Raw genomic sequence first — 27,780 nt, 5'->3', positions numbered from 1 at the left:
TGTTAGGGGGATGAGGTTACTTCATTAACAAGTTGTGTCTTGTCTATTACTGTAATGTTAGGGGGATGGGGTTACTTCATTAACAAGTTGTGTCTCATTGTCTATTACTGTAATGTTAGGGGGGATGGGGTTACTTCATTTCTCTGTTTGTGTTTTCATGTACTGACACATGCGCAGAAGGGTTAGCCCCATGCCCGCCATGAACTAGTCTGGCGCATGCTTAATGTAGCGTAATGGAAATTAGGTCAGGCATGCACCAGACTAGAGATGAACTGACCCTTCAGTACATGCCCGGGAATTTCGATTTGCTCATATTTCCACGACTCAAACTGCATTTCTCGGTTGTTATGGGGGGAGGGGAGGAGAGTATACATGTATAGCCTCTATTTTATACACGACATGACTTCAAACAAAACGTCTAGCTCTACAATTTCTCTTCCTTCAAACCATGGGGTTAGATCTAACAGCAACATATAGCTCTACTACTTCGTTTGTAAACAAGATCAACAGCACTTCAGCAGCCATAGTATATTGGTAGTAAGTAGCTAGTGTCACTTGACTCTATCATCTCCATGCTATTTTTTAAGAAATCTATGTGTCACATATGTTGTGAATTTTGCGCCTTTTTCTTTTTTGCATGTCTGCTTCTCGCATACATTCCCACGTGTGTCATACAGTTTACATTAGTTACCATATCCACAGCATGCAGTGTTAGTTGACCGAACTTTGTAAAGTTAGTAAAAATGATTTGAAATATAAAATAGTTAGTGAAATAAAGTGTACTAGTTATACAAGAAAATGCTTCGGAAAATTAAACATCCCTCGCATCGTTAATATTTGATCAAAAGTGTCGATCTTTATCATGGGGGGGGGGGGGGGGGGTGTATTTTTCGCAAACTGTGATCAATTATATAACAGCTAGCACCAGAATAGTTTGCGTGTCCCCCAAACAAGATTTGGAGAAATATGTGTCCTGATCTAGTTTCACACTACTATAATATATAAATATTGCATGTAGTTGAGGGTAACATTGAAAATTTTCACCCCAAGAAAACCATTGTCAACCAAAGCGTAGCCAAGGTTTACAATGGTTTCTCGAGGGGTGAAAATTTCAATGTTACCCTCAACTATATGCAACATTTGTTTTATTATACTGAATGTTATGTAAACAGGAAAGCAGAAAAACTTACGTCTGTTGACATTTGATCAACCACTGTCATGCGACATTTCGTATATCGATGCGGGTATTCCCGTTTATTACAAACGCTCAAATGACATTGTCTAACAATCTACGGCGAACCGTACGCACATAAATTTGACGCATGTAATAATTTTTTATAATATCACCCGTTGTCAAGTACTGTTACCTGTTGCTAGATATTATCACCCTGGGGTGTGTGCTTTCTGTTCTCAGAGGGTAACAATGTTTTTTCAAATGCTTCTCGACCAATCAGATTCGAGTATTTTACATGAAAGTATAATTATAATAGTAAATATCAACAAACGATACTGGTCTTTCACTTGCACTGAGTCATTGTTTACGCCCAATTGACTTCTTTTTCCACATTGCATACATGTAGGAGCGATTTTGGTGACTTATATTATCAAAATTACCATGTTATATTATATATAATTATTGATATATACAATGTATATGAAAAGGGAGACTTATATATCACATAAAAATAAAACTTATTATTTGACAAGAATTCAATCAACAGATGACATAGTGTGTCTGTACAGCATTGTGATTTTTCTCGGGAAACTTTAACTATGCTGCGTCCGGTTCTAAATTTATAATAAATTCCCAACCGTTACGTGATCATCGTTCCGCATATCCATAATATGCTGATTATGCATTTTTTCTACAATGTTTGTAACCCTCATAATCCCAATTAACAAACCAAAGAAAGCACTTTATTATTCAAATAGCCCTCAATATCCTTTGGAAATGTGATACCACACAAATATCAGTTAAATATTCTTTATGAAAGGGTACTACTAAACAATGTATGTTAGAGTACTTTAGAGTACGCTTGTAAAATTTCATAATTTAATGCAATTTAATTGTTTATTTGTATGTTTATCACTTAAATAAACACGATTATAAAATAATATTGCAAAATTTATCAAAAGTACTTCTGTATTTAGTGATATTTTGACCAGAAAACAACATTCAATTTATTGAAGATTTATGACATCACAATCCCGATTATTAGTATTTTGTTTGGAGAAAGAATTGAGCAATGTGACATATTACATCAGTGATTAATTTTACGTATGATTCATTTGATAGTTACTCGGAATTCATGATCTTTTATTTTCTTGTCCCCCCCCCCCCCTTTTTGGTTGTTTTGGGGGTTTCTATGCCCTTTTAAACCCCCCTTTTCAATTCATCAATTCATTTTATATTTTGTTTCTTTGTCCAATGCAAGAACACAGCGATAAGAGCTCAACCATGCACAAAAAAAAACACCTGAGCTGTGAATCGAAGGTGCTTATAATAAAGGGGTGGATCTGTAGTTCTCAATATTTTTTCCAGAGAGCTACAAATCTGCAGCTACTAGCTGGTTCTGGGGTAGGCCAGTCAGATGGCCCATACATACTGAAAGAAAATGTGCATAGTATTTTATGAATCAAATTGAAATTGATCCGTAATGAATCGAACATCAAATCAAAGACCTATACATGTTATAGCAGTCATGGTTTATCGCTTCACCCGGGCCTATGTTATACATGTTATAGCAGTCATGGTTTATCGCTTCACCCGGGCCTATGTTATACATGTTATAGCAGTCATGGTTTATCGCTTCACCCGGGCCTATGTTATACATGTTATAGCAGTCATGGTTTATTGCTTCACCCGGGCCTATGTTATACATGTTATAGCAGTCATGGTTTATCGCTTCACCCGGGCCTATGTTATACATGTTATAGCAGTCATGGTTTATCGCTTCACCCGGGCCTATGTTATACATGTTATAGCAGTCATGGTTTATCGCTTCACCCGGGCCTATGTTATACATGTTATAGCAGTCATGGTTTATCGCTTCACCCGGGCCTATGTTATACATGTTATAGCAGTCATGGTTTATCGCTTCACCCGGGCCTATGTTATACATGTTATAGCAGTCATGGTTTATCGCTTCACCCGGGCCTATGTTATACATGTTATAGCAGTCATGGTTTATCACTTCACCCGGGCCTATGTTATACATGTTATAACATGTTTCCTGAAAAGGAAAGTACAACTAATCAAACATTACTTTAAAGATCTTTCTATATACTCCAATATAAAGTTTTAAACCCTTATTGTTCACCCACTATAAACCTAAGGATCTTGGTTTGAAAAACACTGAATCTTCACCATATATAAGAAAGTTTTGGTTTCTCTGATTCAGTGGTTTTTGATATCCTTTTTAACACCCATCCTATTTTCTTTATTTCCTTAAAAATCATCCCACCATAAAAGACATCATGATACTTCATTTGAAGAAATTCATTTTCCCTTTACCCAAGAAAACTTTATACCAAGTTTGGTTGAAATTAGTCTTGTGGCTCTTAAGAAGTTGAAAATGTGAAAAGTTAATAAGTGTAGTAATTATAGGGCTATATGGACTGTGGATATCGGCCTGTGTAGCTCAGTGGTTAGAGCACCTGACTAGTAATGTAGGAGTTCTGGATGTGATTTCCGGTCCAGTTGAAGATTTTATCCTCTCTCCTATACTACATTGATGCCATGACCACCCCTGCACTACAGGTTGTCCTGCATGGGGTAAAAAGAACCTGGGTTGTGTGTGTCTTCGAGGGCGAAGACAAATTAAGGAGGGAGGAATGTAGTAATTAGGGCTATACGGACCGTGAATATTGGCTTAGGTAGCTCAATGGTTAGAGCACCTGATGACTAGTAATGCAGGGGTCCCGGGTTCAATTCCCGGGCCAGCCAAAGATTTCTCCTCTCCTATACTACATAAGAAAAGACAAAAAACTAGCTCACTTGGGCCTTCAGATCAGGTGAACCAAACCATTCAGATCAGATGAACCAAACCATTCAGATCAGGTGAACCAAACCATTCAGATCAGGTGAACCAAACCAGTGTCAAGTGTATTGGCTCACACAATAAAACTATCAATTTATCACAGACTTGAATTCTATTAATTTTTCCATGCATACATTTACAGATAAAACCACCTCTATTCCTATACTGACCATGCATACATGTATATCATATATACATTTATCAATAAGAGCAACTATTATTGCCAAATTTGCATATCAACATGTTCTGATCAAAAATTTTAAACAAAACACATGAGTCACTTTACCTCATCTTTGGGAGAAGGTGGGATAGTCAATTCCATATAACCATGAGGGATGTACTCCTGTTGGAAATCTAATAATGTGGCCTTCATCATTTCTTTTCGAACTGCAGAAAATGCTCCATCATTGCCCACAATAAGGTCCACCTTGTTCTTGACTCTTTTTCCTTCATTGCTGAAACCATTGACATATTATAGTAAGCAATCCAATCATGATAAATGATATTATCTTAAAAATCATCTCTTCTGTCAGAAATTAAAACAAATGATGATGTATGTGAAGTATATAGTTAATGGAGAATTAAAGACATGATTTGAACTAAAGAATTTCAATTTTTTTTTAATGTTTACAATGCTTAATTAAGGTATTTCTAATGGTCAGCAAAATTTGTAATGTCAGTCGTCGAGTTACAAGAGAGATACAGAGCTAACAATTCTGTACTATGATCAGTTTTCAGTACATCTGTTGGTAGCCAAAAATTGTGGATACAAAAAGATCAAGGGCTATTCCAGCAAAAAACGTATGGGGGGAGGGAAGGCAGTTGATATTTTTTTTGATGGGTGGGGGTGATTTCGGAAAATGTATTTGTATGTGTAGTGGTGAGTTGGGAAAATGTATTCATATGGGTGGTTGTCTTCTAGGTTGAAAAAAAAATATGGGTGCTAGTGAATTATGATAAAAATGAAGACATTACAGAGTCTGTATCATGTTGTAAAATTTCTTTTATTATAAAAGAAGAGGAAGAAGAAAAGCGGAGCCATCCTACATTATGTACGAAAAAATATTGATAAACGGGCAGATAACTCTATTCAAAGTAAATGTTTCAGTTTGCATAGAAATGACAACAATAATAAATGAATAAATGAAAACGTAATGTTTTCTGTTGGAGTGACATGATTAGAAGTAACACCATCTATTAAGGGATATGTTTAGCGACCTTGGAAGGGAATGAGAAAATTATGTAAGAGTTAACAAAGAAGTTGCAGCCATAAGACCACCGAAATGTGTTTCCACATTTTTATCAGCCAATGGCTTAGGCAATTATTGTCGGGTCTTTCAAGGTAATAATAATAATAATTCATGTAAAAAAAAAATTAAATTAAAAAAATGCCCAAATTTTCTCAGAATGTCGTGATGTGCCACACGTGTCTGAAACACCAACATGTACAACCTGTTTTAACACAGGCCTATCTCAAGGGCAAGGTTCGAACCTACAACACTGCTAGAAGACCAAATGCTAAACATTAGGCCACAACGGTACTGTAATAATTTTGGTATGAGCGAACCTTCTCTGTTATCTATTAAAACCAACATGCTTAGGATGACATTACAACTTGAGTTTGGCTAGAGAATGGATCACAAATTACAATATCAACGTTTGAATATTTATTCACATTGATGTAGTCAAAATTCATTTAAATTCGGGTAATTTGTTCATATAAATCACCACAAATTCTGGCTTATTTAAAAAATAGTTGCATGTACATAGGATTAAGACCAATATGAACTTGTTGAAACTGAACTCTACCTTTAAAGGAAAATCTTAATATACAAGTGATTTCAGTATTGAATTCTTAATTCTATTTGTATGGGTGGTGGTGGCAGGGGAGAATCTATTTGTATGGGTGGTGGTAGCAGAGGAAAATTTAATTGTATGGGTGGTTGTCTTTAAAATAAAGTGCCTTCCCTCCCGCGTTATTTTTTTGCTGGAATAGCCCCAATCTAAAATCAGACACAGCAACATTTATTTCCCAAAGACTGAAACAAATCAACACAGAAAGTGCACGGCCTGCTTCTAGCTGAGAGCTCTGAGAGAATTGTTATCACAACAACATACCCATCAATGAATGATGTGAACTTTGAATAAATCTACATAAAAATTTCATATTTGATCTACATTACAAACTCTATCAGTCAACATTATTCATATAATTTCATATTTATTAATATGTGCAATATGGCTACATTCACTTCCACCAAGTTTGTAACTTTTCTTTCCTAAAAATTATTATTAATTATAAAATTTAGTTAAATCAAAGTTGTAAATAAACCTTTCATTTAGAAATTCAAAAAGAAAATCATGATGTATCATTCAGAAATTATAACTTATATTCCATAAACTATCTACTGAATATGTTTATAATCATTTTTGTCAAAAAATCCTATTTGATCATTTGACAGCAGATAAATTTAGTTGTGGCTCTGTGGTACTGTAGAAGATGTTAACAAGATGTGTTTGTGAAACACAAATGCCCCCGATAATGGCCAATTCCGATGATGGACAAGGTCACAAGGACAAATATCTTAGTACCAGTAGAAAGATCTTGTCACAAGAAATGCTCATGTACAATATGAAAGCTCTAATATTTACCATTTAGAAGTTATGACCAATGTAAAAAAAAAAATTAAAAGTAGGTCAAATGCCAAGGTCAAAAGGTTTGGTACCAATGGAAAGGTCTTGTCACAAGGAATATTCATGTGAAATATCAAAGCTCTATCTCTTACTGTTCAAAAGTTATTTCATACTTAGAGGGATGAACAATACATTCTGATGCCTGAATCAAACACTTAGAATTGCATCCAAGAGTGCTTCTAGCACAGTTAAAATCATATTTTCAACAAACTGAATAGCATTCAAAAACATCTTTATAAGAACTTCTTTTGCCTTCTATAACTGGTACTGATAAACCGTACCATTCCCAGTGCCAAATAGTGTGGAATCGTTGTTTGTGAGGGTTCAATGTTCGTGGATTTCGTGGATACCTTTTACCCATGAATTTCTGTCCCCACGAACCAGTGATTCTTTGCAATATCTGCTATAGTAATATGACTTATATTCTCAAAATGATGTGAATCCTTGAAATTCCATCCCCATGAACTAGTAAATATTTGGCTAACCACGAACACTGGCCCCCTCCAACTTCAATAATTCATCATATGCAGTACCATCAGTTTTATTTTGAGACAAAATATGTCCAGTAACAAACTGCTAATGTCCAGTAACAAACTGCTAATGTCTAGTACCAAACTGCTAATGTCCAGTAACAAACTGCTAATGTCCAGTAACAAACTGCTAAGTCTTCATAATTCCAGGTTCATAATTCACTTTGCATGAAATATACAAGATAACTAATTTCTTCACTCTCTCTAAAATAGAAAGTAGAGGTCAATAAAATGGTGCTCTTTTCTAAAATTGTAATCAATAAATACTTGTTTATTTTTTAATATATGTTTTATTCAGTGTTAATTCTAAAACATATGCCATTTGTTGACATGAAAGAAAACTTTGTTATATCTTGATGCCATTTTTCCCAATTGAATGGGTATCGGTAACATTCCCACACTGTTAAAAAAATACACTGTCCACAATCAAAGATAATTCATCTGATCTTACTTTATAAACTCCAGTTCACCAGTTGTAAAATTGCATGTTGCAAGTTTGTGTTCAAAATGGCAGGTTACATCAGGGCTTGCTTCTGCAGCTGTGAATTATTTCAAACAAATTCATTAGTACAGGATCTCATTGTATAGAGCATTTCAATCTCAATTTTCAAATATATCACTAAATAGAGGTGACAATTCCTAGATTCAGTCCTAAAAATTACAAATGAATAACCCAAAAATATTACATTAATCTTATTTTCTATAAATAAATAAAATATATGTTCATTCGGTACATACATACATACACAAGAGGTACTGTGAGTAATGCTCACTAAGAATACCCCCCGCTTACCCCAATCTCCCAAAGGGTGTTGTTAATAGGTATAAATTACCTCTTTCCTGAGTGTAAAAATATGGTAAGCCTTTGTAGAAGAAAATGGAATATATAGTCCGAACACAAATCCATGGTATAAACCTATAATTTTGACCTCGAGATCAAAGGTCAAGGTCATAAAGAGGCCATGAATGTACATGACACATAGTCTCATGATGTTACACTCATGTGTCAAATATGGTATGCCTATGTCAAAGAACAAAGAAGTTATGGCCCGGACACGAATCCATTGTAAAAAAAACAAACCCTTTAATTTTGACCTTAAGGTCAAGGGTCAAGGTCATATAGAGGTCATGAAGGTACTCAACACATCGTCTCATGGTGATCCACCTGTGTGCCAAATATGGTATGCCTATGTCAAAGAACAAAGAAGTTATGGCCCGGACACGAATCTGCACAGACAGACAGACGGACGGACAGACAGACAGAGTGATTCCTATATAACCCCCAGAACTTCGTTCGGGGGGTATAATAAATACCAAGGATAACCCATGAAAGTTCGAAAGCTTATTTCCAATGGGATCCTTTTATACATGGATGTTTGCACTAGGGAGTCATTTATGTGGGAGGAAACTGGAGTACCCGGAGAAAACCCATGTGTCCGAGCACGTGACCACCATACCCTCTCACATACAACCACTGCCGATCACGGGGATGGAACTCGGGTCGCAGCGATGAGAAGCGAGAGCGCTACCTTTGCACAACTCGGACACCCTAAATTCATATCCCCTAGATTAGACAGGGTTGCATATCATGTTGCATTTTCAGCATTTTCCACATGATTTTAACACCTCTGATGCCCAAAATGCATTCCATTCTAATTTGAAAAAGAATATGCATCATTTTTTTTCATTATACTTTACAATAATCTCTGTGACTTTCATTTCCTCTTCAATTTCAAAAAAATGGCCTTCACCTAAAGTATGCTTGGACATACGTGCTATCAGGGAACCAGTGTATCAATGCATTCTAAGTTACAACCATAATTAGAAAGCTTGACTAATTATTGGTCTATTCAAAGGAAACAAATGGACGTTCCTTACTTGTCAATAGTCCCACTGACTACCAAGAGTTTTATAATCAACTTGTCCAGCAGTACTTTATCTCCAATATCACAAAATAGCATTAGTTATGAAATCGCATTTTCATTTTTTACACCAGAAATGAGCTCGTAGCAAAATTTCTAGGTATATGCAGGTACACTGACAGCTGTAGATGACAGTCATTTACCTGTCACTGACCTATAAATGACAGTAATTATACCTGTCAGTGACGTCTTGATGACAGTAATTATACCTGTCAGTAGCCTCTAAATGACAGTAATCATACCTGTCAGTGACCTCTAAATAACAGTAATTATACCAATCGGTGGCCTCTAAAAAACAGTAATTATACCTGTCACTGGCCTCTAAATGACAGTAATCATACCTGTCAGTAGCCTCTAAATGACAGTAATCATACCTGTCAGTAGCCTCTAAATGACAGTAATCATACCTGTCGGTGGCCTCTAGAAGACAGTAATTATACCTATCAGTAGCCTCTAAATGACAGTAATTATACCTGTCAGTAGCCCCTAAATGACAGTAATTATACCTGTAAGTGGCCTCTAAATGACAGTAATTATACCTGTCAGTGACGTCTTGATGACAGTAATTATACGTATCAGTAGCCTCTAAATGACAGTAATTATACCAGTCAGTGACCTTTAAATAACAGTAATTATACCTATTGGTGGCCTCTAAATAACAGTAATTATACCTGTTGGTGGCCTCTAGAAGACAGTAATTATACCTATCAGTAGCCTCTAAATGACAGTAATTATACCTGTCAGTAGCCTCTAAATGACAGTAATTATACCTGTCAGTAGCCACTATATGACAGTAATTATACCTGTCAGTAGCCACTAAATGACAGTAATTATACCTGTCAGTAGCCACTAAATGACAGTAATTATACCTGTCGGTGGCCACTAAATGACAGTAATTATACCTGTCGGTGGCCACTAAATGACAGTAATTATACATGTCAGTGGCCTCTAAATGACAGTAATTATACCTGTCAGTAGCCTCTAAATGACAGTAATTATACCTGTCAGTAGCCTCTAAATGACAGTAATTATACCTGTCAGTGGCCTCTAAATGACAGTAATTTTACCTGTCAGTGGCCTTTAAATGACAGTAATTATACCTGTCAGCAGCCCCTAAATGACAGTAATTATACCTGTCGGTGACCTCTAAATGACAGTAATTTTACCTGTCGGTGACCTCGACAGTAATTATACCTGTCAGTGGCCTCTAAATGGCAGTAATCATACCTATCTATAAATAAACAAGAGGCCCACAGGCCTTATCGGTCACCTGAGTATTAGTGAAAAAAGTATCACTACTCCCAAGGGCTATGAAATCTAGAAAAAATATTCTGGTCTGAATATCTATTAGTAAACTAAATTCTAATGTTCAGCCACAGTATAAAACAAGATGTGTTCTTAAAACTTCAATGCCTTCAAAAGTGCACACACTGATGAAAGACTTTACATAATATAATAGGTTTATTAACATTAAAACATTAAAAGCTGTGACTAATTTGGATCCATTCTAGAGTCAAAACCCTGGGTTGTGAAATACACCATTTTTTGTAAATCCTTTTCTGCTATTCCTAAGTATGCATTTAGATTTTATACAGTATCAGCAAACTTACACATAAATACTATATACTAAGTTTGGCCCCACCCTGGGGTCAAAACCCTTACTCTGGGGAAAATCAAATTTACAATTTTGGTAAGAGACTACCTGCTCTATCCATTTAGTTTCAATTTAGTATAAAAAACACTAAAGAAAATGTTATTTAAGGCCACATTTAAAAATATGTTTGTTTCCCCTCTCCCGACCCTAAATTTCAGAGGAAGGTCGGTAGGTAGGTAAAAAGTTTTTTTTTTTTAGCTAGCAGAATTTTATTTATTATGAAATTCCCATAACCATTAACAATGCCCGATACCAAACGTCGTGAAGCACATCATCCATGTTTCCTCATCAAACTCGTATAGTCAGTTCTCGCGTAAATTCTGCTTTGATTGCCACGTTTTGCAATTAGGGAAGGTGTCGATATTTCGGACAGTACTTCATGTATTTTGGAAATGCTCATTATCTAACCACTAAACTTAGGCATTGGACTACATGTATACATATTGGTTGATTCGACGAACATTGGGTTTCATCAGAATTTTCTCTGCTATTTATGCCACATACTAACACTTAAATAAAGTTAGGGAGAATGTTGCAACTATGGACAATGGTGTTAGTTTTGGACACATGGTGTTATAAAATTGGTAAACTCGGTTGCTGTCTTTTATTTATGGTTCACTGACATTTTATGTTTTTGTTTTTTGCACATTATCTTAATTTGTATATGATAGTGATTTTGATTATATTTTTAAATGATATCGGTAGATCTAGTTTACCAGAAAACGTTTCAACGGGACTTGATTTTGCCGATCAAACAAAATGGATGCTGACATCAACCAATCAGAGCTGAGTTACACATGTGCATATAATTAGGTGTTTTCCAGTTTGTAAATATAGCATTAGTTCAGAAATAAGTTAAATTGAGAATGCTTCTGATTGACTGTCAAAAATATCGCATCCGTCCGAAATATCAACACTTTCCCCTACTGAAGAACACAACTTGCACACTGGATGCCCCGAATTCTCTTGTTTCCTCGCTCCTCGTATAGACAACATTTCTCCATCTCGATCTTGCAGATCACTAGTCCGAATTGCGAGCCGAATTCAATGTTAAACTCACTTGTAACTAATCAATAAAACAATCATGATTCTTGTACTTATTAATATCGATTAAAAGAAAATATCAATCCAAAATTCGATATTAAACAGAAACCAACAGTTGTAGTCAACCGAATTTTCACTGCCATTTGAGCAAACGAGTCTCGTGACTCAAAACAAAGCTCGACAGTTTGATAAAATGTTTTCAAGAGACTGTTTATGTGATGAAAGAACCCATAAAATCGATATTAGTAAGTACAAGAAGAATCGTTTTATTGATTAGTTATGAGTTTAAAATTGAATTCGGCTTGTAAGTATTTGAAATCAGCCAGAGAATGCCGCCTCCAGCTGGAGGCGGCGAAATTTCTAGATTTCGGACCAGAACACCTCCTGTATTCGTATTATTATTTTTTAATTTTGGATCGAAACCAAAGAAGATATAGAAAATTTTTGTCATTATAAAATACTGATCTGCACCAGAAACGACCTTGAAATTTTCTTAAAATTTAAAAAAAAAAAAACTTCACCAGAATGGCGTAATAAAAACTTATGGGTCGGTGTGAATTTTCAGACTCGGTCGGGCGAGGGGAAACAAACAATATTTTTATTTTGGCCTAAGCATTTTACACATAAACACTATATAACAAGTTTGGCCCCGCCCTGGGGTCAGAACCCCTACCCCGGGGATCATGAAATTTACAATTTTGGTAGAAGCCTTCCTGCTCTACATTACTATGCATTTAGTTTTTCTTACATGTGTGTGGTTCTTAAGAAGAAGATTTTTGAAATTGGTCAATTTAGGACAGTTTTTGCCCCGCCCCTAGGGCCCCAGGGGTGCTGGAGTCCTGAAATTTAAAATTTATGTCCCACTTCTCCAAATGATGCTTCAAACCAAATTTGAAAAGAATTGGACTGGTAGTTATTAAGAAGAAGTTAAAAATGTTCAACTGTTAACGCATGACAGACGAAAATCAATTGCAATAGGTCACCTGAGTTTACTCAAGTGACCTAAAAAAAATTATGCGAGTAATCTGTAAATGATAGTAATTTTACCTGAGAGAAGTACTTCATTCAGTCTCCTTCTATCCACTGACATGATGTACTGAAAAAATGTGGTAAATTGACTCCTCCTGTCACAATGATCACATATAATCATTTATTTTGATTTAAAAGTAAGCAATATTTAAAAAATATGCCATTTTAATATAAATGGAGAAGGCGGTATTTGTTGTTAGTGAACTATCGTTCCAGTGTTTGGTAGCATATCTTCACTAATATCAACTCTATAGGGATTACTGGAAAAGAATACCTAAAATGTTACTCTATATATAGTGTCAATGTTAGATTTACTTCAAAGTACATAACCTTGACCTATGATCTCTCAACCCAGAAATCAATAGATATATCTTTCCCTTCCTATCTCTTTCGCATGTGTGAATCTGAAACATCTTTTAAATTGTACGGATCCCATTCAATCACTCGCTATCACCTAGACCTATGATCTTTTGAACTAGAAATTAACAAGGACCTTTCTTTACCTATGTACCTGCTATCTTTGCAGCAAGTATGAGACAGAAAATTAGAATGATACTTTTTATATGATGTCCACCATTCTCTCAACAGAGGGCGCATTATGCAAGCTTCACTCACATCTCTGTCAACACTTGGAATCACGTGAAAATATAAGCACATGATATAGAAAGTAATGCTCGTTTCCTTTCCCTTTAAAAGTTCTGGCAACAGGTGATATGCCAGGCTCTTTTCATAACCCACTGGCACTATTCTAAGTACATTTTTACCATTAGCTGGTTGTCTCTTATTTTACAAGTTTTAGCCCCATCATACCCCCAGGGGCCATGATTTTAACAAACTTGAATCTGCACTATGTCGCAAAGCTTTCATGTAAATATCAGCTTTTCTGGCCCAGTGGTTCTTGAGAAGATTTTTAAATGACCCCACCCTATTTTTGCATTTTTGTGATTATCTCCCCTTTGAAAGGGACATGGCCCTTCATTTGAAGAAACTTGAAGCCCTTTACCCAAGGATGCTTTTAGCCAAGTTTGGTTGAAATTGGCCCAGTGGTTCTGGAGAAGAAGTCGAAAATGTAAAAAAAAGTTTACAGACAGATGGACAGACGATGGACAACAGGTGATCAGAACAGCTCACTTGAGCTTTCAGCTCAGGTGAGCTTAAAATACATGATCTATAGAACTCTCAACCTGGTCTTCCTTGCCATACAAAATTGGACTTCTCGATCCATCCACTCCATGAATTAATCTAGCATGCATAGGTATACCATTTTTCAAGACTACATCTTCTAATCCCACCATTCGTAATGCTGTGCGACCCCGTGTGGAGAGAGCCAAGTTGATGCTCCGCCCTTTCACATGTTCAGCTTTCCTGATATCTAAAACAAATTAAACATTACCACGGTCTGTAACATTATGCTATTTCTGCATACCTGATAACATGATGTGGCGGTTGTTTTAAAGACAGTGGAAAGTGTCACAGTTTTGTGTATTGTGAAATATTCACAATTATTTAATTTTTCCCTTAACATTCTTACTAACTGAAACTATAAGTTACTGTCTCCCACACTTTCTACTTTTGAAATACCTGGTAGGCTATCCCTTACAGAAACCCGGAAGGTACGCGAAGAAAATCTTTCCTTGAAAAACAAACCCAAAAAAGTACCCGCCTGGAGGTAAAAAAAAATTTAAAGTGCGGTTCCAAAGAGGGTAGAGTTTCAGGTACCTTTTGGGTACATTCCTGGCACTTTTTACTGTACCCAATGTGTACCCCAAAAGTACTCAAAGTGTACCCAAAAGTACCCAAATTGTACCCCAAAGTGTACCCGAAATGTACCTATTTTCTGTAAGGGTAATAACCATTATCTATGAATACACTTGAACCAAAGAGTACAACACAGATTTATTATTAAAATGCAATTAAAATTATTAAAATGTAAATACAAGAAATGTCTGTCACATTTTCAAGCCCCTTCACACAGGCATATATATTTCATGGAGCTCTAACGTGTGAAGAGGCTACAAAAACTAATTTAGACAATTCTTACAGATATGTGTATAAAATGTATATTTTGATATATATACACACACATTATATATATATATACATATAGTAAAATATCTGTATCTCGAATACCCCGCTTGAGTCGAAGTCGACCGCCGGTCCCAGCCGTTTTCCCTATTTAAATGATTAAAAAAACTTCTGATATTTCGAACACGGTAATCTCGAATACTCCGCTTATGTCGAAGTATTTTCAAGGTCCCATACCCTAAATTCACCTGGTTTATCTCGAAGTGCAGTCAATTTTCCGCTCTGCTTACCATACCTGGCGTTGTTAAGTCACACATTCACACCCGCGGCTACATCAATTATAATTAATGACCGCTAATCCACGCTCGCCTTTTCTGAGTAGACCAAGGTCGCAATAAATGGTTCAACAGCTTGGGTGATTAGTGAAGCCTTTCAACATTACGGCTAAAGTTCACCGCCAATTATGAACTAACACACCCGATTCCAGGAATGGTGTTTTGAAAGACACACGCTCTATCATTAACATGTGGGTTAGATAAACGCACAAAATCGTCGAAGTACGCTTGAAGGTAATGCTCTTAATAACGATAATGCATTTAATAATACATGTACACGCTTCATCATTAAAACTAGTACAGAGAAAACACGAAAATTTCTTTAATAAACATTTAAAAGTTTGGTTTTTTTTTAAAATCCGTCTTTTTTGTTTCTTACGTGATAAGTTCTTTCATTACAACGCAATAACTACATCCCAGTCGAGCCTGAACATCAGTAAACTTAAAGTAAGCATACAGGCACGATCATCTTAATTTTGAAACACATTGTGAATTCAATTAGATGTTTATATATATATTTAAAAAACGAAATGTTTGTCTTTGAAATTCCACAATATTAATTTGTCAACTTGTATTAAACTATAAGAAATGGCAACGGGGTTTTTGTTTATAATGCAAATCCCATACTATGCATCAAATATCCTTAAAAAAAAATATCCAAGATCGATTTTAGATATCTCGAACCCCCGAATATCTCGAAGTTTTTTCGAGGTCCCTCGGACTTCGAGATAGAGATATTTTACTGTATATATAACAAGATTGCTACATGTACATGTATCCATGTCCCCCACCGCCGCAAAAAAAAGTGAAGCACAAAAGTCCCTTAACTCCTGTAAAATTTGTCGAATCAAAATGGCAATGTACTAGCTATGATCAATTAAACATTGTGACTAACAATCCTACAAAATTTGAACAAAATACGTTGAGCAGTTTCAGAGGAGTAATTGCATCCACAAAGTATTCCTATTATAGTGTAGCATGTACAAATTCAACAAAGTCCTGTAACTCCTGTAAAATTTGTCGAATCAAAATGACGGCATAATATGATCAACTACATATGGTGACTAACAATCCTACAAAATATGAAGAAAATCTGTTGAGCAGTTTCTGAGGATTTGCGTCCACAAAGTGTTCCTATAGTGTAGCATGTACAAATTCAACAAAGTCCCATAACACCTGTAAAATTTGTGGAATCAAAATGGTGTAATATGATCAACTACATGTACACATTGTGAATAACAATCCTAGTAAATATGAACAAAATTCATTGGGCAGTTTCTGAGGAGTTGCATCCACAAAGTGAAGTAGGACAGATGGACACTGTTATTTTCATGTCCCCTTCCGCATTGCAGTGGGGGACAAAAAATTTTAAACAGAAAACATTGTCTGAGATGTATTTGTGAAACACTGATGCCCCCATATGGCCAAACTCCATGGTCAAGGTCATGAGGTTAAACATTTTGGTACGAAATTTCAAAAGAAGGTTCTTGTTACAAGGTCATACACTGTATACACATGTGAAATATAAAGCCCAGGTTATCACCATCTATTCAAAAGTTCAAAAGTTATGGGTAAGGTTAAAGTTTTTGAAAACAGACAGACAGACAGACCAAAAACTATATGCCTCTAGAATCTCTGAATATGGTGACATAAAAATATCAAGCCTGATTGAACAGATGCAAATACTATCACAACACAGTCAAACAAAAAATCCACATTAATCATGCAGCACTTACGCATTTGAATCATTTCTTAAACATATCAAAGCCTTTTTAATTTTAAATTCGGTTAAACTGGAGTAAGTACAAAGTTGAAGTTTTCCTACCATCTCTCTTCTCATAAACATCAACAATGAAATTCCTCTTGGCCAGAAAACAGGCATTTAAAGCACCAACCTATGAAAATATAACCGTAAAATTGGTAAGATTTTTTTATACAATAGAACACTACAAAAATAGTCAAAATATTATCAAATCATACTGCCTGTAAAAAACAAAGTTTAAATAGAAACCATACTAATATCTTTTTATTCCATCATTACCGTTAATAATCTCAGATAATTTCTAACATGAATTTTAACTGATATCTTTTTATTAAACCAATTAAGCAAAATGTCATTTATTGCATAATTTTACAGATTTTTATTTGTAGGTCTCTCTTTTCTTTTAACTTTGTCTAATAAAAGCTTTATCTTTCATAAATAGATGTCCGTTTGAATATTTTACATCTGTGCATTTCATTAAAGTCATATACAGATGTTTCAGTCCAAAATTAACAATATAAATTTTTAAGAATTAAGAATTTACACTTAATGCAAAGGCCTGCTGGTGCCATGACCGAGTCAGACCTACGACATAAATACAGGTAGTGATTCCTCCTTTGTCAAACACTCAGCATTAATAAAAGTGAAAATAACAGGTCTTACAGATATAACCTTAAAAACGAAGGTCCCATATGTCACGTAAGGCATTGGGATGTTAAGAGAACCCTCACTGTTACAGCCCTGAGTGCTAAAGCATAGGTCTAAATTTGTGGTACTTCGATCACCTGCAGCTGGTGATGTCTCATTATGAGTGAACAAGAGTACTGCAAACATTACAACATACGCCCATCGGATAGTGAAATTCAACCTGTAAGCCTATGAGGAACGAGATTTAAAGATCAATGTCGGTTCAAAATCTACATTCAAATAGTTTGGGGGAGGGGCGATGAAATCTTCTGAAGTTTCTGTCATCCAAACAGTATAAAAGGTATACAAAGTTTTATTTATAATCATGTTCTTACTTGACGATTAGTTTCATCATATTTAGTTTTAAATGGGGGGTGTCTTGGTGAAAACTATGTGAATTTAGGTTATTGTCTGACATTGAACTTTTGATCTTGCCCCTTATGCACTCTGATTTGATATTGCACACATTCTGAATAGAAAAGTCCTAAAGTAGGTCATGGTGCACCAATCCAGCTGAAATGCAAAATCACTGCTTGAGGGAGAAATTGTGACCAAATTTCAAAGCTGTATACATGCATCCATTATGAAGAAAAGTTTGGAAAACATTTACCTCAGATCTGATGAATAGACAGCCAGACAGACGAACAAACAGACAGTACCATAACATAATACATCCCATCTGATGACCGGGGTATAAAAATTCTCAACAGGACGTAAATAAACTAAACAACAGGAATGAATTACCTAACTGCACTCTATCACATCATGTAATGACATCACATAGCTGCCTATGGATATTGATTTTACGCTACATTGATCTACATCAATGGCATATGATGGAAAATTATTCGCAATTTTTACACAAGGGAAGATGTGATTTTGACCATTTGAGCTTTCAAATCAGGTGAGCTAAAAATGTTGTCAAGGGCAAAAACTTTTATGCTATATATTAAAGGTATCATGATATATACCCAAACAAAAATGTTCATAGTCATTTTCAGTACATTAGGTTTAATTGCTTTCCCAATCCTACCATGCTTATCACCAGATTTATGTGAAAGTATGTATTAATGAATTTGAGGTCTTTTAGAGAACACTTTTAACTAATACCAATGTATGTTAAAAAATTATTTTTTTTTTAACTTGCCATTAATTACATTCATGTAGGTTTTATTTCCAATCCTACATGGAGCCATTGAACAGTGCAGAGAAGATATGACAATGATTGATAACAAAATAACTATACAGTTTATGATATTAAAGGTAGATTCTAAGCACATTATAACAATGGTATGTGTCTGCAGTTTATCATACAGGAAAAAGCCCAGTTGGTACAGCATATCACTATCTTTACATGTCACGTGATATTCACTTAATTTTTTTTTAAATTCAATTTGCAGAAATGTTTGTTGGTTTTCTCAATTTCACTTAATGAAGGAATTCTTTTTGGATCATGTTATGATATGGACTGGTTATAGGAAAATGAATTTCATCTTCAACAGCATTTCATATATGCAAAACATGCACCTACTTATTAATTAAGTACACCATTTAATTTTACATATATCAGGAACTATATATAAAAATATCATCCTGTTCTAAATTTTTTAATAGTGTAGGTAGACACACTGGTTTGGGGTGACAGGTGTGGGATTTTTTTTTCAAGGCAGCTGTCAACTGCACTGTGTGTATTTTTAGTCACAACTCAATCCTATATCACATGACCTTCCTTTTCTTTCAGGTGATGACCATGTATGTCCTTGGACAAATAAAGTAAATTAACCTTTTTTAAGGTCTCACAATTGTATCTTATGTATAGTTTGATATATATATATATATACACACACACACACATACACACACTTTCCACAATGCAGCAATGAAGTTATACAAGGATATTACTATTATCAGACTATTGCTTATATTGCCATAATAAAAATACAATATACACAGCACAACAAGAAGTGGACAAGCATAGATTACATCAATGTATGTAGGTTATGCTTCTTCACTTCTCCAAAAAGAATAATAATTATAAATGACAATGCTACTATATATGCATTGATCAAGTACCGAATTGAAAGAAGGCCCGGGCATTAAAGGCCAAAATTTGCCCAATGTCAAAACGACATACTTTACTGTTACCCTGACTAATTGTGACAGTGACACCAATTTCAGCCATTTTTAGATTGTTTTTCATGTTTTCTTAATTTTGGGGCAAATTAAAGGGAAAGGTAACCTTAACCACATATTTGCTTTTATGAATAAGTATTACTTACTGATATCGTAATTGACAGTCTTTAACAACAATAACCCCTGCTTAACAATTAAATCAATATTAATCTATCATGTATTTTAAATTACCTGCCGCTAAGAGAGTGGCCATTGAGGTTTAATTTATGACGTCACACTGTCTATTCCGGTTTATTTCATCAGCAGCACTGTAAACATGACAAGTCACGAACAGTTAAGTTTGGAGCCGTATAGATTTGAGCCCGTTCTTTCGCAAGAAGAAATTAGGAAAAGAAGACATTCAATCAAGTCGCAGACAAGGCAAACGGTAAACGTTCTTCATACAAATGTCTCGAACCTCAACTTGTCATTACGCAAATGATGGAGCCACAGTTTACGTAGTCTTTTCTTTTCAAATGACTTGGTTGGGTCGGAAATTTTGAAGAAAAAAAACCCAGCCTTTTTTCACATCTTTCCTTTGCATTAGTGTAATTAACTGCTTGCCAGGAAGGCATAAACCTATTTATTCGTAAGATCTACCACATGTATATCTTTGATGATCTCACAGGTGCTTGGGTTCAGTTCTCAGTTCTCACTCTTTGGCTATTGAAACTGGACGTTACACACAAACACATGTAAATGAGAGAATATGTACTGTCTGCAAGTCTGACTGTGTAGAAGATGAATTCCATTTTGTATTTGACTGCATAGCATACCAACACTTAAGAAAACCATTCATAGAGTCCATGAACATTTTGTGCAAGATAAATCAACTCATGTAGCTTATTTGGAAGGGGTGTGTGTCCTGAACCCAAGCATCTGTGGATGATCTTAGACTTTCATCAAAACCGGAACAGACAGTGTGACGTCAAAATTATTGATTTTTGTGGTCTTGAATACAAAAGAGTTACACATCATGGCAGCCTCTTTTGATCGTGGGAATTTCAATTTTTGACATTTTCAAATTAGTCCTGAAGCTTATCAAGGCCATATATCAACAGAATTATATGACAAATCTTTATCATATGATTAATCCTATCATTTATTATGTAAAAATCTTTTGGGTTGCCTTTCCCTTTAATGAAAAAAAACAACAAAAAATTACAAACATTGAATGACTTTTATAGCAAACAAAAAATAGCACAACAAACAACTCATTTCCCAGGATTACACTGAAAATAAATTATGAACAATATATATGCCTGAATTCTTCATTTTGGGGGGAAATGACTGATTCTTACACAAAAAAATCACAGATTTCTGGAAACATCAAGTAACTTTTATATAAAACAAGAAATGACACAAAAACAACTCCATATATTAAAATTCACTAAACTGGATTACATTGGAAAAAATTATGAATAATAAATATGTTGAAATTCCTCATTTTGGGGGGAAAACATCTGATTTTTACACAAAAAAATCACAGATTTCTGGAAACATTTGGTTTCTTTATTACAATACCTTAATGTGAAAAATAATGATGTCATGATTTACGCACCAATATGTAACTTATTTTTAAATTAACAAATACAGTTATAGAGCAATCTGATTAACATCAGATCCTCGATCCGCTCCTCTTTCTTCATCTTGTCGCTACCTCGTGTAGCGACAAGAAAAGAAAAAGATGAAGAAAGAGGAGTGGATTTTAATCAGATTGAGTTACAGAGCAATTCTAAATATTTAATTTGTTTGAAATATTATGAATATGCTGAGCACATGTTGCTGCTTATTGTCCCTGGCTCTTTGCACACTGTGCACATTTATTATTCTAAGCACATGAACCGGTAATTTAGTCAAATTAGTGTTAATAACAGTAGGGGTCTGTACTATATACCACCACCTAATAAAAACAAGGAATAAAACAAATGTTTACTCAAAATGTCGATTCAAAACAGCTCCAAAATTCTGCTTTTATCGTCACCCACCCCCAAGTTCTTTCTGATCCACTAATTTCAATACTTTTATTAGACCCCAACTATCATTATTATTACCTTACAAACAAAATTATCGGTTCCTGTGTAAAAAAAAATAATAATAATAATAACACATTTATCAGTTTTTAAGTGACACATTTATCATTTTTTAAAAGTTACATAATAAGCAGGAATACATGTATAATGTTTCGTCATGAAATATTGTAAAGGCCCAGCAGACAATGTTTTACGATACGACTTTAAAAATATTTAAAAAAAACATTAACAGTTCGTGAACTGTCCCGTGTTACATCACATTAGGCTAACTAGTAAACAAATAATAAAACACTTTAGCCTGTCTGGAAGAGGGATATTTATGAAATAAAGATTTCTACTTACTAGTCCCCCGCCAACAACAGCAACATGCGGTCTCTTCTCCGACATTATGTAGTCTACAGCTCAACACTAGTCGGATAGGTCTTTGGTAATGAGTGACCTTCACCTAGTCTTTTTTTTTTCCCCTGTCATTTCATTGGCGGAATGACACACGCCTACTTGAAACATGCTCTCTCTCTCTCTCTCTCTCTCTCTCTCTCTCTCTCTCTCTCTCTCGTAAACTCAGTAAATTGGGTGCATAAGAAAGGAAGGGGGAATGGGAAGAAAAATGAAAAAGTGTCAGAACTTTGTGAGGTTTTCCGACAATCTACACATTCCTAGGAGAAACCACAGGTGCTTGTGGACAGGACTTCCGGTACCCCCCCCCCCTTCTTGTATTTTTAAATGTTCAATTCCTTGGGTATTTCGGACTATTTTTGATAAAATATGTAACTTCAGAGTTTATATATTTGAATGGAATACACAAATCTCGCATAGAAACCGTTTTTAAAAATGTCATATCACCGATCATAAATAAGCTTGAAAGCTACTGTGAAAAATATTGCCTGTCTGTCAATCTCAAGAAGACAAAAATTATTATATTTTGCAAAAGTGGTAAAAAATCAGCTGAAATTTTTTTCTATAAAAATCAAATTATTGAACAAGTGTCATCATATAAATATCTAGGAATTGTTTTCTCCTCATCAGGCTCATTCACAAATTGCCAGTTTGATCTCTACAAAAGAGCCTTAAAAGCATATTTTAAATTAGTCAAATGTTTTGGAAATATTAAACCTAAAATACATACCCTGATACACTTATATGATCATACTGTAAAACCTGTACTGCTATATGCGTGTGAAATCTGGGGCACAATAAATACAGATACATGTTCTGCAAAAAGCCCCAATTATTGTATGGAAAACTTCTTTAACAAAATGTACTGCGAAAAAATGCACATTAAATTTTTGAAATATATTTGTGGTGTACATAAAAAAAGCCTCAAATCAAGCTATTGTTGATGAACTTGGTCGATTCCCAATGTATATTGATGTCATAAAAAGCTGTTTTAAATATTTACAAAGAATTTTAAATTCCGAAGTAAATTCCTTATTAAAAAATGCTGTACTTGAAAACAATGTATTATACGATAATAACAAAAGCAACTGGATCAGTAGCATTCATTATATTTTGAATAAGTTGGATATACAATGCCCTATACATGATAAAAATATTGTTTCAATTGTTGCTAATAAGTTGTATGAAAGATTTAAATATCAGTGGTGTAATACACTCTCAGACAATGCAGACAAACAATTTGGTAAATTACGAACCTATGCACTATTCAAAACAAGATTCTGTAGAGAAAAATATTTTTCAGTAATTCGTAATCCTCATGTTTTGAAATCTTTCACAAATTTCAGAATCAGTTCTCACTCTTTGGCTATTGAAACTGGACGTTACACACAAACACATGTAAATGAGAGAATATGTACTGTCTGCAAGTCTGACTGTGTAGAAGATGAATTCCATTTTGTATTTGACTGCATAGCATACCAAACACTTAAGAAAACCATTCATAGAGTCCATGAACATTTTGTGCAAGAATTTTATAAACCTGTGTAATAAACAAAAAATTATCTGGCTTATGAGCAACGAATGTGACAGTATTATTGAAAAATTTGCCAATTACATATATAGCTGTTCATTACTAAGAAAAGTTGATTTATCATAAACTTGTAAATTTTATTTTTCATCTATCTTTTGGATAATCACTCTTTTATAATTTATGTATATGAACTTTGTATTCTTTGTATGCCCTCTGGGCCCAAAATTGGAAATAAATTACTTGCTTACTAATATATTATGATCGGTGATATGACATTTTTAAAAACGGTTTCTATGCGAGATTTGTGTATTCCATTCAAATATATAAACTCTGAAGTTACATATTTTATCAAAAATAGTCCGAAATACCCAAGGAATTGAACATTTAAAATACAAGAAGGGGGGTAACGGAAGTCCTGTCCACAAGCACCTGTGGGAGAAACAGCTCAGTCAATTTCAAGTCAATGAATATGGCACGCCATCCTCTTGAAAACATTGCTGTTATAATCCTTTGTTATTTTAAGCTTTTATATAGAACTGAATTTCTGAACTGAATTTTATTTTTCATCACAATTACACAATTGTATACAGAGATTTAGTACATATATATTTTATATAATGATGCCGTGCATTTTAGATTCGAGTAGTCATTGGGTCGGGGAGCATAGTTTTAGTCTAGTCAATCTAGCTCAAAAATGAGCTAAACCTCAAACTAATTGCAACAGAAATGATTTATTGATTATTCATACCAGAAAACACATGCAAACAACATATTAAAAATCGGCCTTTGTATCTCGATGGGAAAATTGGAATTTTGGGGTAAAATGATGCTTACTTTCATAAAAATCGCTAAAAACAGGAGATTGACGAAAAAATATATTTCATGTACCATACAATGAAAGTCAGTCTCATATTTCAAATTTCAACCTGTAAATGTTCGAGCAAAACTTTTAAAAACAGAATATATCCCTCCTTGACTGTAATTTTGGGGTAAAATCTTGGTTTTTTAAAGCAAAAATGGTTAAAATTTGAAATTTTAAGGAGAAAAGCCACACCTTTTTATATATTTGAGACTCCCAACAAAAAAAAAATTAGGTTAGGATTTACTTTAAGAACTGTTCGACAAGTATATATATATATATATATAGAGAGAGAGAGAGAGAGAGAGAGAGAGAGAGAGAGAGAGTCAAAAATAAAATCCAGTACTCAAACGCAAAAGCGTTTGAGTACTGGATTTTATTTTTGACTTTATTCTACCCCGATACCAAGAAAAAATTTATTGAATATATATATATATATATATATATATATATATATAACACATTTTAGGTAGGAAAAACTTCCTTTTTCTGAAAAATAGCTAAAGGGAAATAACAGGATATAACTGCTTCATAAATGATATGACATTGATCAAACATAGGCTAAAACGTCTAAATGCAGAACTAAACTTTTTTTTACCAAAATATATTTTTGCTCTCTAATATTTCGGATGAAACCTTCATTTTCCACCAAAAATCGCTAAAAACTGGATTTAGAAAACAAATTTCTATCCATTCTGTCCATGCATATATGAGTTACCTAATGAAGATTTATATGTTGAAATAAACTGTTAACACAAAAACAGTGTGTTAATTGTAATGGTAACTTGAGATTACGCATATACGACACACTGCTTTCTAATTTGGCACATCATCAAACTCTGAGTTTGAACAACTATTGCCTTTACAGTCAGTGCAAGCAACTGTACAGCTCAGTCCATGCTTTCTACAAGTACAACGGCTAGTGTCACAATTTGCCTTGCATTTGCAGCGAATAACGTTCAGAAGTTTCTCTGGAGCGACTGGTAATTTAGTTTTAACGGGTGAAAGAATTCCAGAAAGCAGTGACCAGCCCCAGTTCGAAGGATCCAAATTAATATCTTCTCTAGTCCACTCTATGACTTGATAAAAAGTTCTCTTGCAGTGCTCCTCTGCTGCAGCTGTAGTTGGTGGTAATGACTGAACTTGTAGAAATGATGTTGTGTTGGACAATACTTTACAAGCAAATTTTCTATATCTCAAGATGTCAAGTGTCTCTAATGGCATTTCACCGTACAAAGTTGCTATGATATCGACACCAGGGGATACGATCTCTTTCTCTGTGGAATCCTCATTTAGGAATATTTTCGCAATTTGTCGAAATTCTTGACATCCTATTGCTTTCTTAAGTACGGGACCCTTTCCGATGCCGAACATTCTTGACGTTGTGTCGCATCTTGTGAGTGCGTGTAGAAATGGCAAGGATTGACAAACTTCATTTCCTAAAAGACGTCTGGTTTTAACGATATCCCATACTTTGATACTATAAGGTCTCCGATTGATTTGGTCAGATTTAAAGAACAGATTGTCAACATGGGCATTGCAATGAAAAAGCAGTAATACTAGAAGGTCAGTGTCTTCTCCAATAACTACAGTTTTTCTTGTTTCTGCTGATTTGATTCCAGTTTTGGCTATCAAAACGTCTGCATCTGCCTCGGCTTGAATAGTGAGAATTCCTCTGCATGTGAGAAATTCGCAAAGAAGGTTGATGAAAGCTTGTTTATTTTCCTTGTTTGTCAGAAAGTTTTCCTTTTTGCTTTTAAAGGGAGTTGACTGCTTAAATTCTGTTTTGGCACCTTTGATTCCTTTGGTTCTTCGAGTATGTGTGTGATCTTTTGTACTCGGTCCAGATTCATACCCATCAAAAACTACAACAGCATTTCCATAACGTTTGCTTATCAAGTCAACATACCCTTCGCATATTTGTCCAAAGGTTATTCCTTTTGACCATGGAAATCTATGGATCAATGACCCTCCATCTAATACATAATTTGCATCTGTAACATCTAGTTCGTCGATAGAGCAATCACCAACATTCCATATTGCATCTGCTAATGATGCTTTTTGTGCTTGTCTCATCATTCCATTTGCTTCAAATAAAGATGCTGGATTGCTACATAGTTCATACTTGAACACATCTGCCGTGTCTGGCAATATTCTACCTGCTGCAGCCAAGAGACGTTGGAATAGAAGCTGTGGATCAACTGAAACTTCATCACCTTCACACTTCACATTAGATTTGGAAGCCAAAGTGATTGCCTGTTTGTTTCTTTTAAATACATATTTATCAACTGATTTTGAAACCATTGATGACAATATGTTTTCTCCAATTTCAACAGTTTTGTCCACATTGACCTTTTCATCTGCTGTCACTCCTGTTTCGATGTTACGTAAAACAGTGCCCAGTGAAAACGGATTTCTTTCTTTCAAGAACTCGAACAAAGTCTCTATATCCTTGCTATCTTGTTGGATCCTTGCATTCCCAAATTCCTTGTGCTGGTCACTCGATTCATATCTGATATCAGTAATTTTTTCCATTGCCTCTGTCATCTCAGCACAATGTGGCATACTTAATAACCATTGAGCCCTCTGTGTCTCAGTAAGCCCTCTTCCTCTAGTTAGACCTCCTGTCGTTTTTAAGCTCCTCATCAGTGACTGCTCTATTACTAAGTCTGTTGACAAGTCTGCCCAATAACGGTCACTTCGACGGATGACATGAAATCCCGATTTAAACTTCTCATCTAAACCTGGGTGAGTATCTTTCAGTCCTTGCATATGTTGGAGGTATATGTGAGCTGACTTTACATAAAGATTATGCCCTGATGCTGCAAGGTATGGAAGCATATCATACACACTCTTTAGGTGAAGCAACCAGTCTCCAGATCTTTCAGCTGCAATAAACTGACGAAGAAGTTCGACCATATCCATGTACTGCATCCATAGCTTGGATGTTCGATTGCCTTCCAAAGAGTTCTTGAATGTTACAAGTTTAGACGTAACAGTTTTCAATGCGTTGTTCTCAGCGAATGCCTGAAGAGTAAGTGTACCATCAGCTAACTTGTCAAATATT

The 27,780-nt window shown here is 34.9% G+C and overlaps 1 protein-coding gene across 5 annotated transcripts in view; it reads right to left on the bottom strand.

Annotated features, from left to right (window-relative positions):
- LOC125650874 (kynurenine 3-monooxygenase-like) overlaps positions 1-22,415 on the bottom strand; it is a 39,055-nt gene extending 16,640 nt beyond the window's left edge. For 2 of the 5 annotated variants that reach the window (XM_048879435.2, XM_048879440.2), the window contains exons 1-6: positions 18,333-18,491; positions 17,099-17,168; positions 14,098-14,285; positions 12,932-12,980; positions 7,716-7,803; positions 4,327-4,495 (exon numbers count right to left, since the gene is read on the bottom strand). In XM_048879435.2, coding sequence (XP_048735392.2) covers positions 4,327-4,495; positions 7,716-7,803; positions 12,932-12,980; positions 14,098-14,285; positions 17,099-17,168; positions 18,333-18,401 — 633 coding nt within the window. In that variant the 5' untranslated portion in view covers positions 18,402-18,491. Of the gene's footprint in view, positions 1-4,326; positions 4,496-7,715; positions 7,804-12,931; positions 12,981-14,097; positions 14,286-17,098; positions 17,169-18,332; positions 18,492-22,269 lie in introns of those variants that run through there. The other 3 variants (XM_048879437.2, XM_048879441.2, XM_048879439.2) reach the window with 3 other exon arrangements.
- Positions 22,416-27,780: the final 5,365 nt, after the last annotated feature.

This window comes from Ostrea edulis, chromosome 5 (assembly GCF_947568905.1).
Source record: "Ostrea edulis chromosome 5, xbOstEdul1.1, whole genome shotgun sequence".
NCBI lineage: Eukaryota > Metazoa > Mollusca > Bivalvia > Ostreida > Ostreidae > Ostrea > Ostrea edulis.
The sequence above is the reverse complement of the archived record's forward strand: the minus strand, read 5'-3'. Positions and strand labels throughout refer to the sequence as shown.